This window comes from Ailuropoda melanoleuca, chromosome 8, assembly GCF_002007445.2.
Source record: "Ailuropoda melanoleuca isolate Jingjing chromosome 8, ASM200744v2, whole genome shotgun sequence".
NCBI lineage: Eukaryota > Metazoa > Chordata > Mammalia > Carnivora > Ursidae > Ailuropoda > Ailuropoda melanoleuca.
In genome coordinates, this window is record NC_048225.1 from 125055837 (window position 1) to 125070429 (window position 14593).

The window sequence follows — 14593 nt, forward strand, 5'->3', positions numbered from 1 at the left end:
GAAGGCAGACGCTTAACCGCTGTGCCACCCAGGCGCCCCTCTTTGTTGGGAATTTTAATCTGCAGGGAGCCCCCTGGGGGGCAGAAACAGAACAGATTTATTCCATGGTGGCCCCGAGGAGGTTGTCCCAAGGCCTGCGTCCCCAAGGACACCTGGCTGTGTCCTTTCTGAGGCCTGGTTCACCCATGTTTTCTTTGGTTCTCAGAGTGCTAGAGACTGAAAGGTTGTGTCCCCCCCCCCCGCCCCCAAATTCATAGGCTGAAACCGAATTCCCAAAGTGATGGTGTTTGGAGGGGGGGGGCCTTTGGGAGGAGACGAGGTCGTGAGGGTGGAGCCTCGTGAGCGGGGGGAGGGCCCTTAGAAAGGAGACCCCACAGCGGGAAGCTGGGCATCCATCCGTGAACCAGGCAGGCGACTCTCATCAGACACCAAATCCGCTGGCGCCTTGAACCTGGACTTGCCAGCCTCCAGGACCGTGAGAAGTAAACTTCTGTGGTTTATAAGCCGCGCAGACTGGCTCTTTCACAGCGGCCCCAACTGACCACGACCCTGAGCTACCTACCACCTTGCCCTCCACTGAGGAAAGGGAGAAGGAAAAGAGGCTGGAAGAAGTCTCGTTTGCAGGAAGCTGGCGTGTTTCTGACACACGAGCTGACTCCTTCCATTGGCCTCCTTTATTCCACGGTCCATTCATTCTTTCCGTCCTCACTTTAAAATTCGTTTTTGATGTGGGAAGGATCTTACGGGTTTTATGGGCAGGAAGGGCTAATAGGTTTCGTCTTGGCTCCCAACCCCAATTAATTGGCCCGAGTCACTGAGCGTCGTGCTGCCTGTGGACTCAGCGGGAACAGTGTGTCATCATTTCTGCACGCCCGACCCGGTCGCAGAGGGCCGAAGTCTGGGTACATGGACCCCATACTTCTCATTCCTGATCTCATGCAACTTCCCAGCTAGTAGGAAAGCCTCCCGTCTGTAATGCCGTCCGACGTGGTTTCAGCTTATCACGTCCATCGAAACAGCTCACCTCATGCCGGGCTCGTTTGTCAGAAAGTTCTCCCTGGCGGAGCGGTGCAGGGGATGGGGCTGGGCAGAGGAGGTAAACCTCCAGAATTAGAGGCTAATTCTGCCTCTGCCATGGACCAGTTATGAAATTCTCGGGAGTAACAATCTCTTTGGGCCTTGGCTTTCCACCTGAGAAATGAACAACTTGAACTGAGAAACCACCAGATTTCCTTCTAGCTTTCAGATCCTATTACTTATATGAGTCACTGTCTCCTCTCAGGCCATGTTCCTGTGGCCTCAGTGACACAACCTGGCTGTGTGAGAGCCCTCCAAACAACGGAGGCCCTTCTGAGCCTTTTGGGCTAGGCTCAGTTTGACCGGTTTCTTTAATCATTTTTCATCTGATAAGGTGTCTAGACTTTTGGCCATGTGGGTCATTCGGTTCTGCACACTTGAGTTTTCCCGTGGTTCCCTGGAAATGTGGCTCCCAGAACTGGCTCGCGGTGCAGTGGGAGTGTCTCCACTACTTACCTGTATGCTCAGCCCGCTGCCCAGTCCCCGGCAGACGGGACCTGTGCTGACCAGGGCACAGCCCAAGGGGAGGTGCCCACCCAAGCCTCCTGGACGTGGGGATGGCGGCCCAGTGCCGTGCTGGAGGTCGTCCTTTGCGCCTCGTGCAGAAAAGATGTGGGGAGCCACGGAGTCAAATCCAGAAGGAGATGCTGCTTGCTCCAAAGACCAGTAACCATCCAGGGGCTACTTCTTAGCAAAAATGGAAGGAAGATTTCCCAGAGGTGTCGATTGCAAAAAAATTTTTTAAGAAGATTATTTATTTGAGAGAGAGAGAGTACTCGCACGAATGAGCACAAGCAAGGGGAGCGGCAGAGGGAGAGAGAGAAGCAGACTCCCCACTGAGCAGGAAGCCTGATGCGGGGCTCGATCCCAGGACCCTGAGATCATGACCTGAGCCGAAGGCAGATTCTTAACTAACTGAGGCACCCAGGTGCCCCACAAAAAATTTTTTTTAAATGAGGCACTGGGTGTTCCCATCTCTACTGAAGAAAATAAACATGTCTGGCTCACCCTTGTCTTTGCTCTGCCCCCTCTCCGTTCTCTCTGACATCATGTCACACAACCCTGACGCCCTAGCAGCTCCTGGTTTTGTGCTTTGCACAGGAGGGCAGGTATGAAGGCTCATGCTCGAGGAAAATTTAATGAAAACAAAGAAATGGTAAAACAAAGGGACAAGTTCTGGTCTGACCATGAGCCCACCGGAAATAATGGTGTAAAGGTCGTCATGGGAGGAATCTGACCTCCAGACAGGGGTGCTCCTTGCTACCCTAACCCCAGAGATGTGTGTTCTGAAGACCACAAGGTCCCATGTGCTGTGGCCGCAGGCCACCACTAGGTTCCTCCCCATGGCACTCTCCCCTACCGCCCCCTCTCTGTTGTGACCCCAGCCACCCTGGCCTTCACTCTATTTCCTGAAAACACTAACCATGCTCCCACTTAGGGGCCTTTGCACCTTCTGGTGTCCGGGTTACTCTGTTCACCCACGGCAGGTTCACTCCGCTCACCTGTCTGAGGTGGGCTCCCTCTCCCTGACACATTGTTCTCTAGCCTTTCATTCAGCTTTATCTTCTTACTAGAACCCATCGACATCTGACACATGCTTCCTTGCCTCCTGTCTTTCCAGAATAGAAACTCCATGAAGGAAGGACATTGCATTATTCACTCTGATTCCCTAGGGCCTCAAGCTGTACCCAGCACACGCTGAACCTTCAATCGATGTTTGTTCTGTGTGACCTTTGCACCATCAATGCCAACGCTTGTTGGCACAAACATTCTTCTCTCAGAAGTACTTTGAGTTTTTTGGTGGAGGGAGGGTTCATTAGTCCACTAGTTGAGAAGAGAATCACGAGGGATGGGAACATCCGTTTATCTGAGCAGCGCGGATCTATTTAAAAAGGCCCTAGTGCGGCACACCATCAAACCACTGAATAAGGTCACTGAGAGTGAACTCATGAAGGGAGAACTGTGGGCCCCACCCCACCCAGAATTGCTCTGATCTGAGGTGGGGGCCCAAGAGACGAGGGGAAGAAAGGTGGGGGCTATCGGGGGTGTGTGTGTGTTTCCCCCACGTAACTACCATGGCTCATTGCTAGATGGGCTTTCTCTTTCCCATCATTCTTAGGACTGAGGCCAGCTTTGCATGAGGAGTTGGTGGCCACGGGGAGTGCCCCCAGGTGGCAGGTGGAGGCAGCACAAGCTGCCAGGTTGGGAGGCCATGTGCACGGTTCGGGTGGACTCAGGGGCAGGTGAGGGGAGAAAGTGGGTGCAGGAAAGCCAAGAGGACAAGATGAAACCTGGTGACCAGCTGGGGACCTCTGAGCGGAGCCAGAAAGCAGGGAAATTCCAGAATGAGTTGAGTGGATGAGTGAGGATGTGAATCTAGAAGCCGATTGTGCTGACCATTTGTCGAAGATGAGGTGACTGAGCAGAACCTGGGGGAAAGTGGGGAGATCCTTGCACAAGGACTGACCTCGTGGGTGGGGTGATGGAAGCTGTCCTGGGAACATACTTCAAAGTCTGCCCCTGTTTCTTAATGCCTCCTTCCTCTCTATTATCAAGCCTTGATGGAGGTCCCAGAAGAGAATCCAGTTATACTTGGGAGGGAGTAACGGTGGAACTCACCATCCACGAAGCCCCAAGTAGAAGTTTCCCATGGCGATGTCCCAGAGTTTTTCCAGACAGAACCACTTAGTGGCAGATACTGTTTTCCAAAGAAGGACACAATCACAGCTTCCAACCCACATACTCTTCGGTGACAGCGACCTTTGCCATCTTCACACCGAGTGGTGGAGTCTTTGTCTCTTCCCCTGGAACATGAGGGGATCTTCTGTGCTTGCATCTGAAAACGAGTGTAGCAGATTCCAGGATGTCTCAGCCCCTGTTCCCTCGATACTTGCCTTTCTGTTCAGCTCTTCTGGCTCCTCGCCCTCTTGGTCTTAGGCAGAGACACTCAGGTTGAGCTGCTTTTCTTGAAGCTGTACGAGAGCTTCCCGTTGGCTGGGGCAAATTTAATATCTCTTTCCCTGGTCACTGTGCTAGAGACTGCAGAGGGAATCTCAAACCCTAGCCCCAGATCCTGCAGGAGGTGTGGTGGTCAGCAGAGATGGTGAAAATGTCATTCATAAGATGCTACCTGCAAAATGGCACCCATCCCAACCAGGATATGTCAACCATCCCTTGATTGTCTCTACCTGCAAATTACCTTTGAAGGGCCATGAACTCAGATGATCCAATAGTCCTTCATGCTGGAAAGAGAATCCCCTGTCCCCCATCTCTCACCTTCATCTATTTCTAGATCTTTTCTTATAATAATGGCTTGGACATCAGGAAACATCATGGTCTCAAACTACAAGGGCTGGGCTGGGGCTGGGGCCAGAGCTGGAAGTGGGTGATTCAGAGTTCCTCTGTTAGTTCAAACGTCTAATGTTTTTTAGAGTCTGGGACCCAGACTGGAGGCAATCCTTTGGTGCCAGTTAGTTAATGCTTGCGTTGGTCTGCTAGGGCTGCCATAACAAGATATCACAGAATGAGTGGCTTGAACAACAGAAATTTATTTTCTCATAGTCTTGGATGCTAAAAGCACAAGACCAAGGTGTCAGCAGGTTTAGTTTCTTCTGAGGCCTCTCTCTTTGGCTTGTAGATGTCTTCCTTCTTTCTGTGTCCTTCCATGGCCTTTTCTCTGTGTGCATCGCTGGTGTCTCTCCCTCTTTTATAAGGACACTAGTCATATGGGATTAAGGCCCATCCCAATGACCTCATGTCGTTTTAATTAATTTTCTCTTTGAAGTCCATTTCCAAATACAGTCATAGTCTGAGATATTGGGGGTTAGGACTTCAACAAATGGACTTGGAGGAGACAAATTCTGTCTACAACAATACTTCATGAGTGGTGGTGGGGGTGGTGAATGACCTGGACCATCAATGTCCCTGTGGATCCTGGAGAACTTACAGCGTCTTTGAGGGGATGGTCTGTTATCTTGCCCCAAGCAGAGTCAGGAGCAGGGTGGGAGCAGGGGGGAGGGGGATGTGGAAGGTTGTGCTAGTGTTTTCTGTCTGGTGGCTCCCAGTGCAATAGCTGTCTAGGCTGCTCCCGGAGGTGGGACAGGAGTCTCATGGGAGATACAAGGACCATGGTGGTTTCCAGACCCAGCTACGTTCTAGAGCATCATGTGTTTGGGCAGTGGGCTTCCCAATGGTCCAGGCAGCAGTTTATATCCTCCTTCATGGCAGAGCCTACACAAGGGGGTTCTCTGTCTCTGGAGCCACTCTGTCAATACAGACGTCCTTCTGCTTTTTCCCTGGCAAAGAGATCAGAAAGGTTACCCCTCTGATGTTTGGAATCTTAGCATCCTTGGCTTGTCCTGAAGCCATTCCAGAAGCCTGGGCTGGACATCCCCACAAAGCCCAGGTCTGTGAGGGGTTTCTGTCAGGGGCAGGGCATCCTGGTGTGGGGCAGGGGCAGAGCTGGAGGGCTGGCTCAGAATCCAGCCACACCTGTGAGTTTCCCTGGCTCTCTTCTCAGCCTTATCGGGCCCTAGCCAGAAAGGTGCTTCCCTTAGAGAGCATTTCCTAGGAATGGAAAGCAAGAAGGGGTTGGGATTCGTCTCAACTTCTATTCAGCAAACCTTTATCTATGCTAGTGCTACTCCAGGAACCATTGCTAGATGTCTGGTGGTAAGACAGCCTTTGCCTTTAAGGGGCTGAGAATTCAGCAGGAGAGTAAGTGCAGTGAGCACTGTAACTAGGGTAAGCAATGGAGATTAAACGAAGAAGACCCAGCCCACCCAGGCCAGGGGAGGAGGTCAGGAAGGCTTCCTGGAGCAGATGCACCTTGGAGACAAGGAGGAGACAGTCACATGAAGATGGGGGATTGGGTGGGAAACCATGGAAAGTGTGCTTCAGACAGGGAGAATGGTGCGTGCAAAGGCCTGAAGAGGTATATAAGACAAGAGTTCATTTGAAGAACTGCAAATGAAGCTTCACGTAGTTCAGTCTGATTGGAGACCAGAGTATGAGTCAGGAGACGAGGGGGCAGAGGTAAGGAGGGCAGACCACCTGAAGCCTAGAACGGAGGAGGTCCAACGCTGCTGTCCTCCCCAGTAGATACCCCTCCTCCCCACACTTCTGGCACCTGCAGGACTCCTACCTGAGTAGTAGGAGTGCCAGGCAGAGAGGAGACCAGCCAGGGTCAGAAGCAGGGAGATGGGCACCACCACCAGCAGCACGTCTTTGTAGGAGGACTTTCCTGGGGCTGGACATGGAGGGGGCGGGGTCAGAGGGGGCTCGATGCTTCACAATCCCTCAACCACTGACCCCTGGCCCTTGGCATACCTGCCTCGCGTTGGCAGCTCTCCCAAGGGGTGACGGTGGCCAAGTCCCAGCTGACAGGGTTAGAGACAATGCAGGAATAGGCCACGCTCTTGTCTCCTGGTCCCAAAGAAATCCTCAGCACCTGTCCATCCGTGAAGAGGCCGCTTGGTTCAATACCAAAGTCAATGGTCCCCTCCCGTCGCCAGCTGTATGTTATGTCACTGATGTTGGGGGCCCAACAGGACAGGAACACCTGGCAGGTCTTGGGCGGCTGAGCGTCTCCTGATACGGCAATGAATACTTGTACCACGGGCCTGGGCACTGCATCTAGGCAAGAACAGTAGAGCAGGCATGGGTTATAGTGATGCTGGGCAGGGCATAGAGGCCAGCCCTGGGATCTAGGCAGGGTTAGAGGTCACCTTTGGCTAGCCCACTCTTGCTCCAGAACCTAGTCTGCTTTCCCATTGCCCACAGGACAGAAGCTGAATTCCTTAGTCTGGTATTCAAAATCCTTCATGACATAGTTGATGTCAAGCTTTGTAGTTGTAACCTCCTGCTGGTCTTACTCACCTACACTAATTAATTTCCTGTTCTCCCAAGCATGCCATGCTTTTCCATATCCTGCTTGCTTTCATATGGCTCAGCTGTGCACACAGGCCTTTCTCCTCTCTTCCTCCTAGGACACTCCTACCAGCCCTTCAAGACCCAGCTCGAGCGCATTGCTTACTGTCCTGACTACGAAGGCTTCCCTCATACTGCAGGCTCTGACGACTCCAAAGCTCGGTCTGTCCTTTGTCATAGCACTTTCCTCATGACATATCAGTCAGACAGGTGGTAGGCATCTATTAAATCAGGCAAGAAAACAAGCACATTCCTGGACTATTAGAGCTTATAGTTTGGTGAAGAAGACAGGTACTGACAAGTGACTGAATAATTAAGGAAATAATTACAAGGGTGCAAACTGCTGTGGAGACCAGGGGGCGGGGGCGCTGTTTTGTTATCTTCATCACCTGTGTCTCTAGGTGCCCAGCCACCTGCACCAGTGAACAAATTGGCGTCCTGGCATCCCAGGCAGTGCCTCCGCTTTCCCATATAGGTTGATGAGTAAATCCGAGTCTCTGTGGCAATGGGGGGGGGCAGCGGGAGAGCATTCTGGTGACGACGGGAGGGCTCTGTCTCTGACAGCATTCCAGAGTCAAGCAGAGTAAAACCTCATTAATGCCAGCTCAATCTGCTGGGATTTGTGGGATGGAGAAGGAAAGATATGCTGGGCACACTAATAGTATAAACAAAGATTACCATGTGTGTATGTGGGGGGGATATTTACACTCCTTAAGAGGACAAGCTGCTTCCAAACACTATCAGGCACAGTAGAAACACCCATTGACATTTCTAGTAACTGATCTGCTAATTCAAATCATTCTTATCTATTGTCAAAGCAGAGCCCCCAAGGACGGCTGCTTGGCGGCGTTGTGCAATTAGTTCTAATCACACTATGTATTTGGAAGCAATAAAACAGCAATTTCCTTAAAATCTGTAATTCAGATGCTGAGAACAAGGCATTTTAGAGCTTAGTGGTGTGGGTGCTGCGTGTATTATCACATTCAATGTCCTCATTTCACATGTGCAGCAGCTGAGACTCAGAATAGGAAGAGGCTCCAGGGCTGCCTGTATGGTTGTGTAGGTTATTCACTGCACAAGGGCCCTGGGCTAAGGGGATAACCGGTGAGGGTGGGGCTGCTGAAATCCAGCCAGCACTCTGCCTGCCAAGCTGTGCAACTGGGCTCAGGGCTGCGTGCATCCAGGACACATATCTGATGGTGCACTGGCACGCTGAGCGGCTCACGGAAAACTGGCTAGCTGTCTCTGGGTCGATGGTGGTGGTGGGGTCCTCTCTCCTTCCCAGTTTACAGCCTTTCCCTCCCTCACTGTCTTCCTCTTCCCAGACATCACTCCTACCTTTCATTCTTAACATCGGACCATTTTCTCCCCACTGCCCTACCAGTTTTGGAGGTTTTACTGAAATAGTGGTTTGGGGTACCTCACATGCCTTTTCCAAGCCAGTAGGCAGGTAAACGAGAGCTAAGAGGTCATTTTTTTCTTGATCAGCAGAAATATGGTGAAAGGGGAGGCAGTAGAGGTAGAGATAGAGGTGATGATTGTGGTAGAGGTGATTGTAGAGGCAGTGACAAGTGAGGAGGTGCTGGTGGAGAAGGTGGAGGTGATGGTGGAGAAGGTGGAGGTGATGGTGGAGAAGGTGGAGGTGATGGTGGAGAAGGTGGAGGTGATGGTGGAGAAGGTGGAGGTGATGATGGAGAAGGTGGAGGTGATGGTGGAGAAGGTGGAGGTGATGGTGGAGAAGGTGGAGGTGATGGTGGAAGTGGTGGTGGTGGAGGTGATGGTGGAGGCGGTGGAAGTGAAGTTGCTGGAAAGAAGGGCCCGTCCCGTGCCCAGTGAAGCCAGCCGCCCCAGCTGCGGTGCTGAATGGGGCTGCGTGAATGCTCCTGGCAAAGCACAGGGAGCAGAAGGTCCGCCCAGTTGAGCCCCGCCGCCCACAGGTGGTGAGAATTAAAATAGTTGTTTTCAGGCAGTAGGTTTTGCGGTGGTTTGTTTTGCAACAATGAATTATTGAAAGAACCCATGAATGTCATATAGTTGAAAATCTCTAAATACGTCTAAAAGAACTCTTTAAAGCAATATGAGATACACGTTTCATGCTTCAATTATACTTTTTTAGTAAAAAAACAATGTGTCATAGTTTGATTGGCAATATTTCTTTTCCTTGTTAATGTTTTGTCAAATAATGGCCCATCTTATAATCTTAGAATTTTGGAGTGTAGGCCTCACCTCTGTCTCAGATGCTTTCCCAAACCCAGTGCAGCTTGCCTTTGTGGGCAGCTAAGTGTAATATTACTCATGACACTCATTTTATAAATGAGAACGACGAATGCTAGGGAGGCTTCGTCTTGTGTCCAAGGCTACTGAGCCCAGAAAAGACCCCGCTGGAGTTCAGGTGAGGACTGCGGGGTGGCAAAGCCAGGCTGTCTCACACGGGAGTGCTCCTGGGAGCACCTGGGAGCACCTGAGGAACTCTCTCAGATGTGCTGGAGGGGGCAGCTGGGTCCCGAATCAGCTGCGAGGTCTGAGGCCAGAGGTCTCTGGAACCCTGTTCTCCCCAGGTCCCGGGAAGCAGGACAGCTTTCCAGTGCTCTGCAGGCAGCCGGAGAGCTGGTGTCGGGGGCACTCACCATACACCTTGAGCTGCAGGATCTGGGTCCGGGCCCGACCGCCTGTGTCCACCAGCAGCACAGAGAAGTTGCCGCTGTCTCCGGACTCCAGTGGCTGGAGCTCCAGGCTGAGGTTACTGTGAAGCTGGGCTCGGCCCAGGAAGCGGGAGCGGTACAGAGTCTCTGGGGAGCCCCGGAAAAACGTGGCCAGGAGCTCCTCTGAAGGCCAAAGAGATCTCCAGATGGCCTCTCGGACTTGGAAGCCAGCAGGGCGCTCTGCCACCAGCAGCACGGAGCCCCCGACCTGGCCGTGCACTTGGGTGCCGGAGGCTGCGGCGGAAAGCAGTGCTGGAAGAACAGAGCCCCATCACTGCCTGCCCCGAAGCTCTTCACCCCTCTCCCGCCACCCCTCCCGCACCCGGCTAAGCTGCTGCGAAGCACACGAAGCACACGGGCCCGTCTCCCCACACTCCCTCCACCCACGCTGAGCAAGGTGCACTGTGCAGGGGGGCTGGGAGTAGAAGCGTAAGGGAGAGAACCCTGTCTCTGTGCTCTAGGAGCTCACAGAGGAAGTCTGACTCTAAGCAAGTGATGAAAGCATATTAAGTTAGGTACCAGGGTGGGGAAGAAGGGATGCCCTGGGTGAACACAGGTAGGGTGATGGCCTTGGGAGGCTCGAGAAGAAATGGTTAAGCTGAGACCAGAAGGAGGAGTGGGGATCAGCCAGGCCGCGTGGAGGAGGGCTGTGTGGAGCAGGGATGGGAAGTGTCACAGGCGGAGGGAACACGGTGTAAAGAGGCCTGGAGGCAGGCAGGAGCGTGTGGTTCTGGGAACTGAAAGTAGCTCTCTGCAGGGGAGTAAGGAACTATACTGCGGGCTTGGTGGGAGAGTGTCGAGGGTACCAGGGACCCACAGAGCCGGAGGAGAAGCAGGCTGGGAGGTGGGGGGATGCTGAGTTTGAGGGGTGTGGGGGGTGCCTTTGCGGGAGGGAGCCCTGACTCCTTTGGTGGCTAATTGCTGCTGCCTTTTTTTTTTTTTAAAGATTTATTTATTTATTAGACAGAGACAGCCAGCAGAGAGGGAACACAAGCAGGGGCGGTGGGGAGAGGAAGAAGCAGGCTCCCAGCGGAGGAGCCCGATGTGGGACTTGATCCCAGGACTCCGGGATCACGCCCTGAGCCAAAGGCAGACGCCTAATGACTGCGCTACCCAGGCGCCCCTAATTGCTGCTGCTTATCCGTGAAGACCCGTTGTGTCCCCTGACCTCCCCATCTGTCGGGGGGGGGTGTCCACACTGTTTTTCCGTGTGGCCCAGCAGCCTGGGGTGCTTTGTTCCTCTGTTGTGATTGCCTGTGGATGAGTCAGGGGCTGCCATGCGAGACCACAAGTTCCTCTTGTCTTCTTCGTACCCCACGCCCACACTATTTAGAAGCAAGGAGGAGACACTCAGCGCAACGTACTGGAGGAAAGACGAGTCCCCAAGGACGCCCCCAGCGCCTGGCACAGTGGGGCACAGGGACGCAGAGCAGCGCACAGCTCATGTGGAACGTCCCCGAGCGCCGGGAGTGAGCTTGGGGAGCCCTCTTCTGGTGGGGGGGGGTCGCTCAGCCAGCCCCTGCCCATCTCCCTGCCCTCCGCAGCCCCAGTCATCGGGCCTCGCTGCAGACGTTGCTGCGGGTGGAGGCTAGCCCACACGGGATAGTGCTGGACGCCGGTCAAGGCCCCTTGGGTCTATGCGGCCCGAACTCGGCTGCAAACCAACGCGTGACGTCAGCCCATCGCCCTGGTCCCTTGCGTGGTCTCACCCCATCGGTGGTACTCATCTGGTTTGCTATCAAGGGGCCTTCGGAAAAATTACTTTTTGCCTCCCACGTCCAAGGCTTTGAGAGATTTGTGAACCACACAGATTCCTTTCTCTTTGTGAGGGATTTCCTCCACATGTTTAGACCATTAGCAACTTCGGGGCCTTCGGAGCCCTCAAGGCCAGGACCCCCGGCGGGGGACACTGGATAAAGTCGTCTCAAAGTCCCTCTGAGTCCCTGGTGGGAACCTAGGTGCCTTCGTCTTTGCCAGGCCCCGACTCCTGCCCCCCCGCCTTTCAGCGCTGAGCTGTCACGTGGGCTGCTTGCTAACCACGGAGGGAAGTCAGGCAGCAGACAGGATGGGGGACCGCCGAGTGTCTCCCTTCCCGCAGCCCACCCTACCACATGCCAAGTCCATGTGCTCCGTTTGGCTACTGTCCCCTCTCGTCCGTCCGCGTTATCCCCCTCCCTTACACAGCTGCAGGGAGCAGCCTCGGCTTCCCCCAGGCTGATGGAAAGGCCTCCTTCCTTCTATGAGCCCGCTCCGCCCTGCCCTCCTTTTCCCCAGACTGTACTAGAATTCCCTCACCCTTCTCACAACCCTGTCTTTCCAAACCACCGGTACCACCAGCCTTAGTTTTTAACTGCCCGGGGCCACGGAACAGCTCCTGTCTCAGGGACATGGATGCTGCTATGGCTGCCACCACCTGCCACCCGAGGACCCTACAGAGTTTGGCTCTGTCCAGCTTTCAGAGTTGCCCGAGGACTTGCTTCAGTCTTCCCTGTCCCTCCTCAGCCCCTGGGTTCTCACTTGGGTTGGGGGCCCCTGCCCTGGGCAGGGGCTCTGGGGAGGGGCCTCCAGCTCTCCGAGGATGAGCCACAGACCTGCCCCCTTACCTTCCCAGAGGAGCAGGTTCCGCAGGGACCACATGGCCATCCTTCTCCCGAGAGGCCAACAGACTCCTTCAACAGAGCATCTGGAATCAAGTGCACACACGGAAGGAGGCTGTGGTCCTTCTGGAAAGTCCCATGTTCAGAAGGAGGAATCTTGACTCAGAACAAGATGCCCCGAAAGTGAAAATATCCAGAGTAAAGTGGAAGTTGGCCCCCGGCCTGGCTGGGCTTTTTCAGGAGCGGATTCTTGTAAGTCAGCCTCTTTCACGTGCCCGTGGTTGGCCAATGCCATCGCCAGCGGCAGGTGCCCCAACACGAGCCCACATCCTCTGCTTGGACCTGCCAGCCTTCCCTGCATCCCACCACCCCACGGCCGGCTGCCCTTCCTCCTGTAGCCACAGAGAACCCTCCAGATTGCAATTCCCTTTGTTACTTCTCTAGAATTCTTCCCCACCTCCCACTGCCCTTGATAAAAAGACAGAATGCTCGGCTTGGCGTACGAGGCACTCCTAAGTTCGGCTCCAGTCTGCGGGTCCGAGCTGCCCTCTCCGGTCCAGTCGCTCTCTGGCCATGCCACGCCAGGACAGCCCCTCTGGTGGGCACCCACTTCACCACACGCGCAGTGCTTGCTCCTCCCCCGGCACACGGCTCCAATCGGCCCTCTGACTGGTCGTGCTGCAGCCGGCCGGCTCCCACTCAAGCCATCCCAAGCCCAGTGCCGGCGGCCCTCCGCCCCCAGCACACTGTCTCGGATGGTTTTCTCGTCCCCACCGACTATTGGCCGGCAGGGTCTTCACCTACTCGTGTCTGTGCTCCCCTTGGTGCTTGGCACACCGTGGGTGTTTCTAAACATTTGTAAATGAGTGAATGAATTCTAGACGTGCTCCCAGCTTTTTTCCTCGAGGGTCTTATTGATGTGAACCCAGAACAAGCTTAGCACCTTGCAGACATCACGAGTGAGAGCTGGGACTGGAGCCNCTTCACCACACGCGCAGTGCTTGCTCCTCCCCCGGCACACGGCTCCAATCGGCCCTCTGACTGGTCGTGCTGCAGCCGGCCGGCTCCCACTCAAGCCATCCCAAGCCCAGTGCCGGCGGCCCTCCGCCCCCAGCACACTGTCTCGGATGGTTTTCTCGTCCCCACCGACTATTGGCCGGCAGGGTCTTCACCTACTCGTGTCTGTGCTCCCCTTGGTGCTTGGCACACCGTGGGTGTTTCTAAACAGTTGTAAATGAGTGAATGAATTCTAGACGTGCTCCCAGCTTTTTTCCTCGAGGGTCTTATTGATGTGAACCCAGAACAAGCTTAGCACCTTGCAGACATCACGAGTGAGAGCTGGGACTGGAGCCTCGCCCTGGGCAGCCTGGGCCACTTTGCCGGCGCTTCCCCTCTTTTCACTTCCAGTTACACGGGTTCTTGAGTCTGGGGAGGCTCTGTGGGAAGAGGAGGGGAACCCCCGAGAGCCACGCTGGGCTCCTGCTGTCTGGTCCCGCCGAACTCCTGACCTCGGTTTGGGACCCGGCCAAGAGCGAGGCGGGCGTGGTGGCAGGAGAGTAAGAGGGCTCCTGCCCTCCAAGTGCCCACAACCGAAACGTAGAAACAGGATATGCCTGGAACGAGGTCCATTGCAGACCGGCATGGCTTTGAGCAACAGGCAGCAGGGGCTTCTCGCTGCAGAGGGTGTGGGGAAGAGGTCTCTGTGGATACGGGTGGGGGTCACTTCCCTAAGAGTGGCTTTGAGCTGCCCCTTGACGGTAGGCATGGTTCAGTNCCTTCAACAGAGCATCTGGAATCAAGTGCACACACGGAAGGAGGCTGTGGTCCTTCTGGAAAGTCCCATGTTCAGAAGGAGGAATCTTGACTCAGAACAAGATGCCCCGAAAGTGAAAATATCCAGAGTAAAGTGGAAGTTGGCCCCCGGCCTGGCTGGGCTTTTTCAGGAGCGGATTCTTGTAAGTCAGCCTCTTTCACGTGCCCGTGGTTGGCCAATGCCATCGCCAGCGGCAGGTGCCCCAACACGAGCCCACATCCTCTGCTTGGACCTGCCAGCCTTCCCTGCATCCCACCACCCCACGGCCGGCTGCCCTTCCTCCTGTAGCCACAGAGAACCCTCCAGATTGCAATTCCCTTTGTTACTTCTCTAGAATTCTTCCCCACCTCCCACTGCCCTTGATAAAAAGACAGAATGCTCGGCTTGGCGTACGAGGCACTCCTAAGTTCGGCTCCAGTCTGCGGGTCCGAGCTGCCCTCTCCGGTCCAGTCGCTCTCTGGCCATGCCACGCCAGG

The 14593-nt window shown here is 54.5% G+C and overlaps 1 protein-coding gene across 2 annotated transcripts; it reads right to left on the reverse strand.

Moving 5' to 3' along the window:
• Window positions 1-1913: 1913 nt before the first annotated feature.
• Window positions 1914-12510, reverse strand: SLAMF8 (SLAM family member 8). 2 transcript variants are annotated; one of them, XM_002930802.4, is made up of 5 exons: window positions 12311-12507; window positions 9633-9959; window positions 6406-6711; window positions 6221-6325; window positions 1914-5372 (listed from the first exon to the last, which is right to left on the reverse strand). In XM_002930802.4, exons 1-5 carry the CDS (start codon window positions 12348-12350, stop codon window positions 5308-5310), a joined length of 843 nt encoding a protein of 280 aa, XP_002930848.1. In that variant the 5' UTR covers window positions 12351-12507; the 3' UTR covers window positions 1914-5307. The 2 variants fall into 2 exon arrangements, with proteins under 2 accessions (XP_002930848.1, XP_034523204.1); XM_034667313.1 differs by lacking the exon at window positions 6221-6325 and having other exon boundaries at window positions 12311-12510.
• Window positions 12511-14593: the final 2083 nt, after the last annotated feature.

Bases quoted from the DNA above. Each gene is read 5' to 3' on its own strand.
- SLAMF8 (XM_002930802.4), bottom strand. From the start codon at position 12,350: ATGGCCATGTGGTCCCTGCGGAACCTGCTCCTCTGGGAAG. The intron at 6,326-6,405 runs GTATGCCAAGGG...CTCCATGTCCAG, and splicing joins GAGCTGCCAACGCGAGGCAG to CCCCAGGAAAGTCCTCCTAC. The intron at 5,373-6,220 runs GTAGGAGTCCTG...TCTCTTTGCCAG, and splicing joins CTGGCACTCCTACTACTCAG to GGAAAAAGCAGAAGGACGTC.